Here is a 17,414-nt window from a genome sequence, read left to right as displayed (position 1 = left end):
CATTTTCAGTTTTTTCCTAACAATATTTTTAGCAATAGCTAACACAAAATATTATCTGGTGTTCTACTGGAATAAATTAATTCTTCCATATATTTCCAGTATACAGGTCTGGGATTTTTTTTTTTTTTTGTGTTTTGCAATTTTACAGTAAGCAGCATCAGTGGAGGTCACTTATTTTCAGTGGTTTTTCAGATCTTCTATCACAGTAAAAGTGAGAAATGAGGATTAGTGTACATTTTTACTTTCATTTTTTTTCCTTGTAGACAAATCCCAGTCACTTTTGACTAGAATTTGACGCAAGAAAAGCATCCAGAAGGATTTTCTGGCAGTTTGGATTAGTGATTGCTGCATGGCTAGACCTCAAACTCAAACAAAAAATTCTGTTACTGCTGTGTTAGATGGTGTTTTATTTGTAAGTAATTTTTGTTTTTTCTTTTTTTTCAGCTATCTGTGATTCAGAGCCAGAACAACCTGTTAGGAATTGTCCATTGTGGGTGAGGGTGGAAGGTGAAGTAGATCCAGAGCCAATTTATGTCCCAACACCATCTGTTATTGAACCAGTTAAATCTATGGTACTGCCCAACCCAGAGGTCTGGCTTCCTAGTAAGAACAGATCTTCCAGTGGAACAAAACCAAGCAGAATGTACATTCCTAGACCCAATCCAGTGGTAAGAAAAAAAAAAAAAAGATGCATGTTTTTCCTTGTACTGAAAACTAAAACAAATACTGCCAAAAGCCTCTGTAGTAGACAATTTTAGGAAAGTTTGAGGTGAAAGCTTAGGACTGATTGCCTATAGGTGTGTTGATAAACTAGGATGGATTGATTATATATAGAATATTACTATGTTCATCTTCTGTTGAGAATTTATTATAGCAGTATGGAGATGATGGAAGGTGATTATGATTCACTTATAGCCTCATTTAAAAATACAGTAATATATGCTATTTTTGTCAAAACTTAGTCCTGTTGTGTTTGTCAAAGTTAATAGCTACATAATGTAGCCTGTCTAAATATGAATTACTTGCAAAAAATGTTGGGATACAGACACAAAGTGTTCAGTGTAGTTCTGGAGGGGTTTCTTTTGTTTTTTGGTTTGTTTTTTTTTTTTTTTTTTCTTTCTTGAGGTTTCACTGCCAGTGTTCTAAGAATCTGGCTTTGTGTCTCCCCTCACGTTAGTATCAGAGAAAAGCAACAACAGCAATAGAGGAAAAACAGCTGTAGAGTGGAGTGTAGTTATATCTGAAGAACAAGCATACCAGAGTAGCTATTTAATGTATACCAGATAATGTTAAGCAATGCATGGTGCTTAGGATTTGTTGTTTCACTTAGAAGAATATCTGAATGGGTTTGAATCTCAGGGAGCTGGTGATGGCTATGAGATGATACTGAGAAGGCGGATCTAGCTTTAAATGCTAAACTTTTCTTTTGACCCTTACTATTGAAGCATTTCTTTTGAAGTTTTTTAGAAAGCAGAGCTGTTTTGTGAATCTGATGTGCATCCGGAACAGAGAAAAGAGGTTTTGTCTCTTTTTTTTTTTTTTTTCTTTTAGATTCGAGAGGAGGACAAGGATCCTGTCTACATGTACTTTGAAAGTTTAATGACTTGTGCGAGGGTGCGAGCCTATGAGCCCAAGAGAGAGGAGAAAAAGCAGCAAAAAGACAAAAGTGATTCACAGATTTGTAGTGTAAAGGTAAGAGGTCACACTGTAACTAGTGTGTATTATAGAATAGGCAGAAATGTTGAAAGTGGTGAAGTAATATTTTCCCCAGAGACTCCTACATGACATGAGGGCTTGATTTGCTTTTGTTGGTGGTGGGGCTGTGGAACATGGAGCCTAAGTCACTTTGCAGTGCTGGGAAACTTACTCTGTTACTGTGACATTACAGTTTCTTGGGGAGATTCCTGTCTGCGACAAGTGCATTATTATGTAAGGCTTAAATGTTAAATGTTAATAGAGCTCTGCTAAGATGAAGCCTGTAACACAGTCAAAGACGGCATATTTCTATCATTTGAGGTGACCTCGTTAATTTTGTGCTGTGACTTTTAATGTGTATGTAAGATGTCTAGGATGAATATTTTCTTGTATTTCTTTCTTCCAGCAGGAGCATGAACCAGAGCTTCAGTCTCCTGAAAAGGCAACCTGTGAGGTAGACAAAGACACATCAAGAGGTAAGAGCTGATCTGGAGTATAATTCCACTTGGTTGTTACATGTTTTTGTAGTATTTCTTTAAAAAACAGTAGCTCCTGATGAAACAGAAGTATGTTTGCTGGAGGAGTCATTACAGTTGTTAATAAAAATCTTATGACATGGATACAGCTTCCTGTTTTCTTAGCAGCTGGAGAGGGACACATGGAGATACAGCAGACTAAATAGCCAGTGCTTGCTGCTGCTCTAAGGGTAAAATGACCAGTGCTGCCAGTAGCTTGTTTAGCAATAAAGTATAAAACTGCAGACTTGTCTTCAAGACAGATGATTAGATACTTGGAAAGGAATGGAGATGAATGGCTTTGCTTTGTCTGGGTATTTTTTTCTCCCACTTTTTTCCCTTACTATCACTTTGTAGTCACTGAAGAATTAAATATCTAAGTAGCACTGGGAGGATGCGATCCTCATATTCTTCACATAGAACTGGTTGGGACAAGGAATTGTTTGATGTTGAATTTGTTTAGTTCAAGTTGAAAAATGGAAGTTTTGCTGTGTTAGTGATACTGGGTTTGAGTTTCTAGCTTGTGAAGAAATAGGCTAGACATCCATGTTCTCTTTCCATCTGAAGCGGCCCAAATCGTGTTACAAACCTTAAATGAGACATATACTAGAGGCATTGTGTCATCCACTTATGAACCATATCTGCCTTTTTGAGCTGATCTTTTTGCTGTTTAATGTATACGACAGCGCATGCTACATTTAAGGATGGGAATGGAAAAATAATACAATTAGTTGAAAATGGTGGTGCATTGGTAGGTGAAATTAAAATGGCCAGGACACAGGGATCAACATCCTTAGTTTTGCAAAAAAGAGCATTGTTGCTCTTATGACAACAAAAGATCACGCTTCTGTTCACATATCTTCTGCAAAAGACAGTTCTGCTAGTGGCATGTCCCCTTATGCCATTGTAGGACATGGGTGCTTTTCTGACTCAAAGAGAAAAGTGCCATCTCTTGAATAACCAGTGATGCTTTCTACCATGGTGGTGTATTTGGAGAATATTCACCCATGTATTGAAACAACCCGGCTTTGTTTAGCTTGTGATGCAATGGGATACAAGGTGACGTGGTATGGCTGCGGGGATTGAGCCGTGAGAAATAATTACATTAGTTTTGCAGTGAGTTTTTGCTTGTTTGTGAAGCTCTACAAGGGAAGGTGATGCTTTGAACAGTTCTTGTACTTTCTGTTGGCCCGCAGTTGAGCTGAACTAAGGGTGGAGGTATGGGCAGAATGAAATTGTTTGACTATCCAGGTGCTTAAAATGCCATAGTATTGCAGAAACCTATTTCAATTCTTTCTCAGAGAAAAGCTGGTGTTCTTCCCGTAGTGAGGGGGACTCTTTCTCCACCTCCTATGTTCATCACACCACTCAAGGTGAACCAACCAAACTTATCGAGATTATCTCTGACTGCAACTTGGAGGAAGATCACAATAAGATCTTGACCATCTTATCACAGCATATCAACAGTAACGCACCACAGTGCCTCAAAGTGGGTAGCTTCACTATTGAATTGGCTTCGGAATACAAGGCCCAGGATGAGAACCATCCTTCTGTCTGCTCCTCCAGAGTGAAAATTTCAGTGCCGTCCTACCAGGACAAGGACAAGAGGCCTGAGATCCCTGTCTTGGAGACTCCTGATAGCACAGTGGCAGCGTGCAATAACTCAGAAAATGTAAAGGTCACGCGAGCAGACCCAACGGACAAGCTGGAGGAGAAGCTGAATGAGAAGCTGCATGGGGGCAAAGGCAAGCCTTTTTATGCAGGGCTTTCTCCTGCAGGAAAGCTGGTTGCCTACAAATGCAATGCTAATACGAGCCCCTCGGGCTTGATTCAGGTGGGTCTCTCTGCCTTTACTGTGGAGATTAGATGCAGTTTCATCCAGTACTATCCCAGAACTCCTTGACATGGAGACCACTCTTTAATACGTCTTTTGCCTATCCAGATAAGAGTTCTTGGTATCTGGTGGCATTCCTCTCCATAATCCTTTCAAGATTTACTTATCTTATCAGAATCCTGAAATCTGATGGTTTAACTTGTCTTTTTGGCAATTTGGGTCTTGTTGACCCAAGTGCAGAATCTCTTTCAAGATCTTTTCAATTCTTTTTCAAACTCCCTGAAGGAGCATTTGACACATAGTGCTTCTAAGTGAATGATTTTATGAGTCCACAGAAAGAATATTTTCTGGGGAAGTATACACTGTGACAAAACTTTAAAATGAAAAAGTAAACATTATAAAATTGCTTTTTGCTACAGCTAACTGTTAATCTTCACTAACAGCCTTAATCTTCTTTGTAGACTATATATTTTTCATCAAGAGACTTTATAATCCTAAATTCACAGGGTCTTTTCCCTGCAGTTTTATGTTGCTGACATGATGTTAAGAATTAGTAGTAGGAACTATGGGATTGGGATGAAGATACTTTTCTTCCATCATAGCTATTTGTGGTTATAGTAAAGCCACTTTGAGGAAAATCATATGAATTAGAAAATCAGAGTAAAATATGTTTTCATGACACCTTGCAGATATGACACCCTCAGAAAGAGAAGCTAGTGGAGAGAAAAAGGTGAGCTTTCTTACCTTCAATAAAAGTTGATCAATAAAAACTACTTATTTAGTAGTGCCTTAAATACATTTGGCTTTTAGTAGGTATTATCAAACAATGTGAAAGCAAAATGCAGCACTACCAAAACTTCCCATTGTCTACTAGGCATAAAGCCTGACATTCAGCAAGATATTCTGGTTTTTTCCTGTGCAGTCTGTTACCACTGCAGCTTGGAATTTTGAGTTAGGGAACTCATCATGCCTTAATTACAGTATCAGACAACAGCGTAGATAAGGAAAAAGTTGATGCAGCTTTTACAAGCTCTTTAAAGTTTTGTCTCAATGTATATGTCATCAATATTCTTTCTTTTGTGATGCTAGGTCTTAATTAAGTTTGAGAATTTTATCCAAAATTGTCCTTCAATTAGGGAACCTTTTTTTATTCAGGACTACGGCATAAGCATGGGGCAGGAAAAACAGGTGCTAGCTTCATTCTTACATAATTTCAGTGATTTCACATGTTCCTTGGACTCTCTGGTTTTATGTGAGTCTGAGCAGCATGTAAAATCTATATTGCAAAGATTAAACAAAAGTTGTTTGAAGTTCTCCTGAGCAATGAGGAAATTAGGAATTCCAAGTCGGAATTGCAATGGTTCTTTGAAAAGGACATTTAGAAGTCCCACAGAATGAAACACTTCTCCAGAAGTGGTGAATTAGCGTTCTTTTCACAAAGTTTCCCTTTTCCCCTTTTTTCAGGTTAATGATAAAAGGTATCCTCAGGCCAAACTGCTTTTGGGACAGATGGGGGCATTGCATCCTGCCAATCGGCTAGCAGCTTATATCACAGGCAGGCTGCAGCCCACAGTACTTGATATTGCAGCCCTCAGTACTGTGATCTCCAAGGTAGCACCCAGTGCTAAAACTCCTGCTTCTGGGACACCATCAGTCCAGGGGCCCACAACATCAGCTCCTAAAACTACATCTTCCACCAGCAGTACTTCAACCCCCACTGTGACGACTCTGAAAACCCATGTCCCAGCACAGAGACAGATAGGTAGGTTGGAACTTATTACTGTGTTTTAAATTGCGTGAAGCTGAAGTACAGAGTGAGTGTACAGTGTTCATGTTGATTTCTGTGCAGCAGTGCATGCTGCCTTTGGCTGCATTGCCTACCTAAGATGCCTCTGCAGTAAATAACCTCAAAACAGAAAGTTTTATTTTGACTTCAGAGTAAGATTACAGATGTTGACTATTAGTTGTTTTATTAATGCTACTAGTACATATTTTCAAGAGATGAGAGTGGATGGATACTCTCCAAATACAAACTGGAATTTTTGGAGTTTCTGTAATTTTTAATTGCTTTTCATCAAACACAGAATAACCTCAAACAAGTAAAGTACCACTAATACGTGGTTCTTCACTGATTAGATTTTCAGTTGATGTTGCACTCATAATTCTTGTGATGGCCAAAGAAGTGTGAAGCAGCCGTGAAAGACAAGATGGTCCAAATCTGGATTAGTGAAACAACAGGTGTGCAGCCAATAACCACGCCAGTCTCTAATCTCATTGGATTTCACAAGCTAAACAGGGTTGGATTTAGACAGTTAAAAAAAAAAAAACAACAAAACTGGAAGATTCATGAGTTACTTGTATATCTGAGTTGGTACTGAAATGGTTACCCCAGTGTGGCAAGAGAGGAAGTTGCCCTTAACGATTGCATTTTGCATGACTTTAAAAAGAGAAGACTAGTACCCATCCACATAATCCCACACATTATTTAAAGATCTGAAGCTTTGCAAGGGAAAAGGATGTTTCCTGTGTCCTGGAAAAACTTTAATTTCTGATCGATAATCTATTATTCTTTCTGCCTAAATTTTCTTTGCCGTGTAAATGGGTGTGTTGTTTCTCTTGTCCTGTAATAAAACTTGTTGTTTTGTGTGTTTATGCAGTATGAAAGAGCTGGCTGTGTTTCATTGGTGGGTGAAGTCATTGCAACATATGTGATTTAAGTTAAAAGTACCAGTTCTGGCATAATCTGGGTTAAGAATGCTGTATGCATAAATAACTGCAGTGTTTAAGTTGGTCTTGGTCCATAATCTCTGTGTTGTTGTACTCATCTGTAGGCATCTGGGGTAATGTAAATGCAGTATTCTGGTCCCTTGGAGGGTAAGGGATGAGGTAAAGGATCTTCCTAACAGTGATTCATTTCCATTGGTTAAATTTGTTCCATCTAGTGTACAGTTGTTGGAATGTCAGTGCAATTAGAAGGGGAAACTCTGTATCCTTCCCATCCCTTTTCCCTCTGTCTGTGTAAGATGAATACAGTAGAAGGGGGATGAAAATCAAGAAGCAGTAAAAAATGAAAGATGACACAAGCTGTTACACAAAGAATTTGATGTTTAGAAAATACTTAGAGCCCATTATTTCATTTAAATGTTTGTTTTCCTGCGCTGTTAGTTAGGATTGTCCATAGTTTCACGATGAAGAACAACCCTTCAAAAGCTGATTCTTTTGTGTATCTGAGAAGAAATGCAGTAAAAAGCTACAGTAGTGGAATAAGGCAGAGGTCTTTCTAACATGTAAGGCATATCCAGGACTACCATAAAGGTTTTGATTTAATTACAAGGTACATAGAAAAAGGAGGCTCAAATTCATGCTGAAATTACAGTTGTAGCAACTCATGAAATGCAAAGAGGAAATCTATTAAAATTTTGACCTGCAAGTTTTTATTTGCAGCTACCCGACCCTCACCTGGTGGTGTGTTTACCCAGTTTGTGATAAACAAAGCAGGAGCTCTGCAGCAGAAGGTTCCTGGAGTGAGCACACGCCAGGCGGCCTCAGGGCGACAGTTTCTGAGTATCAAGCCCACGCCAATCACTGTTATTGCTCCTGTGGTTCCTTCAGTGCCATCTCCAGCTGTGTGCACAGTCACTTCTGCAGCCACTGCAGCTACCACCACCTCTACAGTTACTGTGGAAAGTACCAGTGTAGCGGCATCTACTGGGACCACTCCTTGCCAGACAAAAGCTGGTGAACCTCCCTGCTCTCCTCCTGCAACTGCAGTTACAGCTGCTCCTGCAACACCTGGAATCAGCACCTGTACTACTCCATCCACCACTGCTACTGCTACTGTGAGCACAACAAAAACAACAGGGATTGTTGCAGCAGTAGCAGCTGCGCCACTCCCAAAACCTGTAGTAACACCACCAACTGTTACTTGTGCTGTTGTCACAACATCCACCTCTACAGTTGTACTGACAACAGCTGCAGCAACTACGCCTGTGGTGACCACACTGACTTCCTCTGCTGCCTCTGTTCCAGTGATACTATCAGGAGTTAATTCAAGTCCTCCAAAAAGAGGTAATGCTTAGGTGCTTTGGATTATTACTGCACACACTTGTTTTTTTTAATTCTGCTTCTTTTCACAGCTGTGATACAGTCTGTGTCTGGTTTAATTTTAAATATGAACTCACTTGCCTTGTCCCCCTTTCAAAAACAAGGTAAAAAGTCCTATTCATCACCCTAATGTCATCTCTTAAGTTACTTTTTGTATTCTTGTATGCCAGTCTGTGCTGGTAGAGAAAGGAAAAAAATGTAGCTATCTGGTCAGTGACTGCTATGAAGTGAGCAGGAAGCATCACCTCATCCCTTGACCTATAGACGTATATAGCACAGTTATGACTGCTAGAATTTCATGGTTGGCACAGAGTTCAGGAATTAGGTTGGGAATTACTGTTCCTGTGTCATGGTTGAAAAATGTCAGTGGAACTACGCAGAAAAAACCCCAAACTGTTTTGACCTTGTTGGTTCCATGCATTCTGTGGATAAAAAAGAGAAAAACTTGCTTTTGAATAAATTTAAGAGATGCAGTTGTTTCCAAAATATTTGCACCTGAATTTATTAAGAATAATGCTTGATTTGTAGGCAGCCTCTTATTAAAGTGATTTTTTTTTTTGTAACTTGTTAAAATATTTCAGAAGATGCTGCTCCACAAGCTGCAAGTAAGACTCCCCCAAAGATAGCTCCTGGAACAGACAAACGTGTCGGACCTCGATTGCTGCTGATTCCGGTGCACCAGACAGCCTCTGCTCTACGGCCACTGAACACGCAGGTGGCACAGAGGCAGAAGATGGTCCTTCAGCCCCTGAGGAGCCCTGGGGCTGTGAACCTGTTCAGACATCCCAATGGGCAGATCATCCAGCTTGTTCCCCTGCAGCAGGTTCGAGCTGCGGGTGCTCAGCCCAGCGTGCAGCCAGTGATGCTCCGCAATCCAGGTACGAAGGCCAGTGCTTCTTTCACGACTGACTGGTGTGTTACTCAGAAATGAGCAAGGAGATGAATGTCTCTGTGACGCTTTCACCTGCTGAAAGTAATTGAACAGAGTCCAGTTTGGTTCTCTGTGACTAGTTGAAGAACATAGTGTAATTATTCAGCTGCAATGCAACTTAAATACCATGTGTATAATATTCAGAAAGTGCAGTTAATAGCTAAGTCCACAAAATTTGGGAGCAAGTAAAAGAGCCTGTGTGTATGTGTGGCAGCAGAGCCATGTCCATTGTACTGTCACAACTTACAGGACTCGACCTGGTGATTCAAAAACAATTCTTGTTGGAGATTCTCTTAAAGAGAATGAGCTGTTACCCATGTTTCATTGGAGTGCTACTCAGTTTTTGTTACGTTTTGAGGTTGGTTAGTGTGTTTACAGAAGGTATTCAGATGAAATGTTGTACTACAATATGGAATCGCCAGGTTTTTCCCTCCTTAAGAGTGTGAAAAGAAAAGTAAGTGTGATTTTCAGCTTTTTTCTCTAGTACACAGTTGAAGACAGGGTTGGAAGAGTTAGAAATTGCAGGTTGGTGTGCTGTTGTATGTATTTGTAAATTCTAACCCAAATGTACTTTAAATGCAGGTTTACTCTTCTGTTCTCCCTGTTTCAAAACACACCTCAAAGAGAGGGAGTTAGAGTGGAGTAGAAGGGAGAGCAGAAGCAAGCACAGTAGATAAAACTGGGGAGGGGAGCAAACAATGCTGAGCTTTAGTTGAGGTTTGAGCATGAGGTGTAGTAAAGAATCAGTCAACAAGTTTATTTAATTTCATTCTGTTTTGAGGCTCTTGCTGAACAAGAGAAAGTAGTTGCCATTTGGTAATACTTTTCCTTCTTGTTTATGAAGTGTTGAAATGCTGCAGAAGAGTTCATAAAGGTAAAATGTGGTAGTATAACTGTGTAATTTTGGCATAGTTTTTCCTCTTTGGAAGTCTTTTTTCAAAAGAAAAGCAAAAATATTTTAAAATTAAATACTATTTTTTACTTTCTTTTTTCTCTGAAAAACCCCAATTTCCTCGATTTCCAATAAATGTAAAATGGGAAAGTAAAATGCAAGACTTCCAATGCTATGTCTTTTTTGATCAAAAAGCTCAATGCTTGAACTTAACCTCAAGTCTGTTAGTTTTAGAATGGCCAATTCATGTGTTTCATTGTGGTGTTACTTTAAAAAATGCAAGTTTATTATGTCTTTATGTAGGACCAACTTTTCCACTGAGAGCTGGAGGTCAAACACCTGATTCCATTATGATCCTTGAGAATGGAGTCTGTTTCTAGCACAGCATCAAATACTGAAAGTGGAAGAAAAAAAGCTGCTTTGAGAACGTCTCAGTTGATGTTTTGTTTTCCTCACAGGATCTATTGTAGGAATCCGTTTACCTGCACCTTCCAAGCCTCCTGAGTCACCTGTTTCTCCCACTTCCTCTGTGTCTTCCACTTCTCCTGCTGCAAATTCAGCTGTACCAACTGCAGTACCCAAGTTATCCCCCCCATCCAACCCAGCCACTCAAGCATCTTCTCTTCTTCCTTCGGTAACGAGTTTTGTGTCACAGGCAGGCACTCTGACTCTGAGGATCGCTTCCTCTGCTGTCAGCAATGTCACAAACCAAACAACCTCTGAGTCTAAAATAGCCTGCAGCTCAGCTGGTCTGTCAGCCACCACTGCTAATCTCATACCTTTACAGTCTGGAAGTTTTGCTTTACTTCAGCTCCCAGGACAAAAGACAGTGCCAAACTCTATTCTTCACCATTTTGCATCTCTGCAGATGAAGAAGGATTACAGGAAAATATGCAAGAAAGAGGACTCAGGTGCTGCTCAGCAGAAGGAGAATGGGAAGGCTCCATGCTCAGGTGACACAGAAGTTACAGAGTCTGATGTCACAGTGCCACATGGGAAACAAGAAGATGAGTTGTCGATTAACCAGTCAAATGCTGTTGAAGGGTCAGCATCTGCCGCAGTCACACCTAGTGGTGATAGAAATTCCACTGCATTAGAGATAGTGGAGAAGAGCTCAGTGGTGCTAGAGAGTTCTTGTGATGACAGCTTTTCTTCTCAGCATGATGTTTCTGCAGATGTCATATCATCTGACCATTCGTACATCAGTGAGAAACCTAATGATGAGGAAGAAAAGGGGGCTTCTGAAGGGAAAGAGGATTCTGTCAGTTCTGAAACTCTTGTGGAGGCAGTTTCAGCTAACTCTGTTTGTGGGTCATCAGATGAGTCTTTGGTTGCTCCTCTGGATAATGCACATTCACAGAGTCTTGAGAATTGGGAGGCTGCACAGTTGAGGAACCATGGGAAGGAACAAACACTTGCTGAATGGGAGGAGAAACCAGTAAAAGAGGAGGAAGAGGATGCACAGACACAGATGGATGAGGACAACAGAGCAAGTTCTGGGCAGTTACATAGTCAACAAGAGCAAGATACACAGGTGAAGATCAAGGAGGAACAAAGTGAGACCGAACTGTTTGAGAACAAACAAGAATTCCAGGGTGATGCTGCACAGCCAGATATGGAAAGGAGGGAGTACAAGGGCTCTGTAGAAGTGGAAAACACAGTAGAGAAAACAAGAAGTAGGTCTGAAATTGGTTGTGCAAAAGAACTGGATAATGCTTCAAGAGAAGAGCATAGGGCTGATATGGAGGAAGGCAAAGGAAACATAGCTACTAGGCAGGACGGCAGTAAAAGCAAAGAAAAAGGTGCTTGTGATTCTCTGGAAGAAATGAAAGCAGGCCATGATATCCTAACACATGTTAACAGTTCTTGGAGCAAAATATCTAGTATTGTACCCCCTTTAGAAAATAGAAGTGAAGTAGATAAAAAAGCTGATACATCAGAGAAAGGTGACTTCCTGACAGCACCAGAACAGAGGGCACACAAAAAGGATTACATGCCCACTATTGATATAACTGCTGATGATATGGAAGAGGATGAGGAGGAAGATGAGGAAGAGGAAGAAGAGGATGAAAAAACTGATGATTCTGCTGATGAGATGCTGGATGGTGCTTCTGACTTCCCAAGTGAAGAGGAAATAGATGTTGAAAAAGTGGTAAGCATTTAGCTATTTATGAAGGGATTTTTTTCTTTTATTTATTTTTTTTTAATTGACCAATTAACTTGTCATAACCCATGGATTTGAAAGACAGAGTATGATGTTTGTGTTTTGGACTTTTAGTTTCTTTAGGAAGTGTAAATTGGGGTTCCAAGTGGAAATATCTTTCATTTCTTAGTTGCATGCTTTTTTTTAGGTAGCAGTATAGTGGCCTTGTAGAAATTGCCTGGTTTTCAGATAACAGGAGTTCTGTTGAACAATTTGTTATAGAACTGTTGCAGGTTGTCTTCCTCCAGTGTTTACTCAAATAATTTGCTTACTTGTGAGCAAATTATGACTTAATGATCTAAAAATGTAGTGGCCAACCTAGTATTTCTGTTATTTTAAGATGTTTCCTTCTATTTAGTTTTTGTAGCCTTAGTTAACATTTATTTCTGAAAGGAGTATTTTAATCCATTCTTGAATTCCTTTTTTAAGTAAATACATTTAAATAGTATGTGAGAGCTGTCATTCTGTATTTGATAGAAAACAAATTGCTCCAAAAGTCACAGAAAAGGGTAAAACGTGGTTAGTGTAGTTAAGATACATTTAGATTTTAACGCTCATAAAATTCCCATCAAATATAACCCAAAATTTAAAATAAAGTAATCCAGTGTGTAATTCCTTTGCTTCTTACATATCACTACATGACTTGAGAAACAGTGCTTTGTTACTTAAAATTATGAAGCTGTTGTTTTATGAATTAGTCAAGTGGACATATGAACTAAGATAGCTGTTTCTTGGAATGAGATACAAGTGAAAAGAGAAGAATTAAACTGGAGAAGTTGAAAAACAGACAAATTAAAAAAAGGAGAGATAATGGTTGTGTCTTCAGGATAGAATTCTTTTAGTCCTTTTGTGTTAATGTAATCCTCTTGCAGTTGAAAATCAGACTAGAGTTCTTTGGTACAAACTGGTCTAGAGGATTCCTAGAGCACCTGGGCAATAACTTCTTGGTACAGGTACTACAGGAGCCAGCTAGGAAAGGTGCCCTCCTTGAACTGCTGCTTGGTAACACAGAGTGAAATGGCAGTTGCCTGCATCTTGGCCACAGCAGCCACGAAAAAAATCCAGTTCATGTCTCTGGTGACAGGAGGAAAAGTGCCAGCAAGACTTCAACCCTGGATATGAGGAGAGCAGACTTCAGGCTGCTTGAGGAACAAGTTAGGAAGGTCCCTGAGGTTACCCCCCAGCTGACTGGTTGGAAGCCACTTGATTCAGTCGTCTTGGATTTCACTAAAGTGTTTGATCCTTTATCTCACAGGATCCTTCTAGACAAAATGTCCAGCACTTGTCAGGATAAACCCGTCAAGTGATGAGTGAGCAACTGGATCATGGGTCAGGTGTGAAGGGTGTTAGTGAATGGGTGACATCAGACTGGTGACTGATCACTAGTGTGGTTCCCCAGGGCTCCATCCTCAGGCCTGTGCTCCTCAGCATCTTCATAAATCATGTGCAGGCACAACTGGAAGGGATGCTTTGTAAGTTTGCTAGAGATGCAAACTGGGAGGAGCTGTTGACTCTCAAAGGTGGAGAGGCCCTGCAGAGAGACCAACCATGTGAAGTTTAACAAGGGCAGGTGCACATGAGATGGGGCAACCCTGGGTGTACAAACAGCCTGGAGAAGGAGAGGCTGGAGAGCAGTGCTGTGGAAAGGAACCCAGGGGTCCTGGGCTGTGGCAAACTGGATGTGAGTCTGCAGTGCCCTGGCATCCAGGAAGGTCAAGCTTGTCCTGGAGAGCATCAGGCACAGCATGGCCAGCCAGGCAAGGGAGGGGATTGTCCCACTCTGCTCTGCACTGGGGTGGCCTCACATCGAGCCCTGTGTGCAGCTTAGAGTGCCACTATATATAAAAGACATTGGAAAGCATCCAAAGGAGAGCTGTGGGGGTGGCAAAAGGCCTTACAGGAGTGAGGAGCAGCTCTGTAATGAGTAGCTGAGATAATTTGGTCTGTTCAGCCTGGAGGAGACCGAGGGGAGACCTCATTGCAGTCTGCAACTTCCTCATGAGGGGAATAGGAGGGGGAGGCACTGATCTCTCCTCTGTGGTAACCAGTGACAGAACCCATGGGAATGAGATGGAAGTTGGGTCAGGGGAGGTTTAGGTTGCATATTTGGAAAGGGTTTTTCACCCAGAGGGTGAGTGGGCACTTGAACAGGCACCCCAGGGAAGAGGTCACAGCACCAGCCTGACAGAGTTCAAGACAAGTTTGGATAATGCTCTCAGGCACATGGTGTGATTCTTGGGGATGGTGCTGTGCAGGGCCAAGGCATGGATTTCAATGATCCTTGTGGGTCTCTTCTAACTCAGGATATTCTATTATTCCATGATAGCCAAGTGAACAACTCTGGCTTTTAGAGAATCTCTTCAACTTCCAGAAAAATTGACTAATCAGTTCATAGTCTAGCTTGCTGTTCTCAGACAAGACAATAGCATCTCAACTGTATGAAGGTGAAATACAGATGTTATTTTTGGAAGTTCCTTTTAAGTGGAAAACCGAATTGTTGGTGCCTTGTCTTCAGTTGGGTGGTGGCAGTTTCATACCTCCTGTATCCTTTAATAACTTGAGCAGAGTTATCATGAAGTTTTGAGAACCACTGTTAATTCATTCCTGATGCCAGATAAACTTCTCTGACATGGTAGTCCTAGGAATTTTGTTGGTGAACCAACTATAGTGTCTAGGTCACAGAGTAGTCTTCTATCAAGGTTGGTGTTTGAAAACTGTTTTCTTTCATCCTGCAAAAGGATGATTAAGCAAATGAGTAATATTAGAGATTGTAAGAAATGTTTGTTTTGGATGAAACTTACCGCACAGGTTTTGGCGGATATGGCTTGGAAAGCCATGTAAGGGTATGTCTTCACTGCAAGCTCATACAAATACAATAAGCTAACTTTGGTTCTAGAGCAGTAAAGCTGAGGCATGAGATCTCAGGGGACTGTAAAAACCTGCCTGGAATTTGATTTGTTAATTGCTGTTGCTGGCTAGTTGAGCTAGCACGTCAGTGCCTAATGGAGAAATCAGTTTTGGAATTAAACTTGTTATTTTTCACTGGGATGTACTCTTCTCTCATCATAGTGCTTACAAGATAGGCTGCACTGGTATTGTTTGTCAGACTGGATGAAGTCAGATGATGTAAGGTAGAGGATGTTTATCTGCTTCATTAAACTAGTGGAAACAGAAGCAAAGAGTATGTGCATGTCCACTAACAGTTTTGTTTAGTGGAAATACTTAAGACAGCTCTTCTTCTATTAGTTTGGAATGTGGACTGGTTTCGGTTGCTTAGCAAATGGCCACTTAAACCTTAGAGAACTCCAGTGAGAGTCAGGAAGATTGCTGCCTACCTGTAGTAGCTATTAGTGTTTATTCTTTAGCACATTTTCTCACACTGGTTAATTGTTCTTAGTTTCCTTCAGAGTACCTTCTTACCTTGTGCTGGCTTTGTGTCCTTGACATAGAGACTGTTCTAGTCTCTGGTCAACAGAAAGAAGGTTCCTGAGATGGTATCTTTTCCCTTTTGCATTTCCTACTCTGAGTTGCATCAAGACAAGCTTAGGATGGTTAATCATTGTGGGTTTAGTGATATGAGTAAAGCTTTCTGGGAATATCTGTAGAAGCAGACTAATGAGTATCAGGACCTGCTGTGTGGACAGATTCAAGTGCGATGGTTTGAGGTGATGTTAAACTCTTGATCTCCAAGGCAGGATGGTTGCACATGGAGCTCCTGCTGAGAAGGGCTGCTTGGCCTGGGCTCCTGATTGTTCACAAATCCTTGTTGGCATAAGCCAAGACCATGCCAGGGTTTGTTCTGGTACTGTAATGCTACAGATAAGAGTCCCATGGTTCAGCTCACTACTCTAAAAACAACTTCTATGTCTGGCATGGTACTGCATTGTAAGTGTTGTTTAAAAGTGTTTTTTCAGTCATTCTTTTTCTGAGCCAAACACTGAAATTATAAGGACTGTTATCAGTTATTATAAAATGGTAAGCTTCCTACAAAGTGCAAGTGTTACATTTTGTGGACAATATAAATTCTAACAATCTCTTGCATGTTGTCAGCTTTTAGTTCAGAGCATGTGTGAAACCTGCAGACATTGTAGCACAGAAGGCAGCTTTAGAAATTACACATTTACTTGGGTAATGTGTAATGACATCCACTGTCTTGTAACCTCTTCCCTCAGCACTGTTGTTGAGGATCCTCTACCATCAGTAATTTGCTCTTTAGGTATTAGCAATAGGGGTTTAGGCTGCCTGGAACAGACAAAAATCAGAGGAGAGGGCTTAGAAACAGGCATTGAAATGAAGAGAGGGAAAAAAGCTGTAATTTCCATAACAACTTCAGAACTCTGTTGTAGAATGGTATTGCTCCTGTGGTGTCTTCATTCTATAAGGTATTTCACCCTTACTCAAAGGCATTTAGAATTTATGTGAGTACAGGAAGTAGTTTGGAAAGTAGTATGGATTGAGTGATGCTAGAAAGGTAGGGCTTCCACAAGCATCTTTGGGAATCATGCTGGGCTATGGATAAGGTTCAGCCTATGGCAGGTTGGCAGTACTTCTATAGGAATAGCTGTTCTTAATGTCAGAACGACTTACTTCTGGTGATCTTCATGATTGTGGTATTTTCTTGTTACTAGGAATTCAGGGGTACAGAGGAAAGATCTACTAACCAGAAGTATTTTCCCCTTTGTTGCTAGATGTAAGAACAAAAAAATTAATTACTTGTGTTTTTCATATGTCCACATTCAAAATGTGTAAACTTTTAAGATATTAAGTTCTTGGTGGGCAACGGAGTTTTTTACTTCTGTTTTATCTTGTCCATCTTTCATGATAAAGATACCACATATTGGGTTTTAAATACCATTTTTTAATATGATACTATACAAACTGTTGCAATTCTAGAGCAGCTCTAGCGTGGAAAATGGCTCTCAATCCTTTGATTAGCCCAGTATAACTTACCAGCTCTGGAAAGCTTTATGACAGCAGTGTTTCTATGGTAGGCTAATTTCCTGGGTGCTTTTCCTGTTTCTCTCTGGATTATAGCATCTTTTTTGAACCACCCTGCCAGACCATGTTTCCTGCAATATAATGATGTCCAAATGTAGTTAAGACAGAGTAGTCTTGCCCACTGAACAACACCAGTATGCATCTCTCGCACTTAAGAGTCACAGAAATGGTACTGTATGAAGTGGAAAAGCTTAGAGAAAGTATCAGGAGGCTTTCAGCATCCAGGTGGATTTATGAATGAT

The 17,414-nt window shown here is 40.4% G+C and overlaps 1 protein-coding gene across 5 annotated transcripts in view; it reads left to right on the top strand.

Annotated features, from left to right (window-relative positions):
* The window catches only part of MGA (MAX dimerization protein MGA), a 59,191-nt gene that overhangs the window by 28,078 nt on the left and 13,699 nt on the right, over window positions 1-17,414 (top strand). For 3 of the 5 annotated variants that reach the window (XM_058025560.1, XM_058025562.1, XM_058025561.1), the window contains 8 exons: window positions 445-668; window positions 1,552-1,692; window positions 2,102-2,171; window positions 3,512-4,044; window positions 5,509-5,806; window positions 7,489-8,112; window positions 8,730-9,026; window positions 10,430-12,123. In XM_058025560.1, coding sequence (XP_057881543.1) covers window positions 445-668; window positions 1,552-1,692; window positions 2,102-2,171; window positions 3,512-4,044; window positions 5,509-5,806; window positions 7,489-8,112; window positions 8,730-9,026; window positions 10,430-12,123 — 3,881 coding nt within the window. The remainder of the gene's footprint in view (window positions 1-444; window positions 669-1,551; window positions 1,693-2,101; window positions 2,172-3,511; window positions 4,045-5,508; window positions 5,807-7,488; window positions 8,113-8,729; window positions 9,027-10,429; window positions 12,124-17,414) is intronic. The other 2 variants (XM_058025564.1, XM_058025563.1) reach the window with 2 other exon arrangements.

This window comes from Melospiza georgiana, chromosome 6 (genome assembly GCF_028018845.1).
Source record: "Melospiza georgiana isolate bMelGeo1 chromosome 6, bMelGeo1.pri, whole genome shotgun sequence".
NCBI lineage: Eukaryota > Metazoa > Chordata > Aves > Passeriformes > Passerellidae > Melospiza > Melospiza georgiana.
Note: the sequence above shows the minus strand (reverse complement) of the source record. Positions and strands in the feature narration are given on the sequence as shown.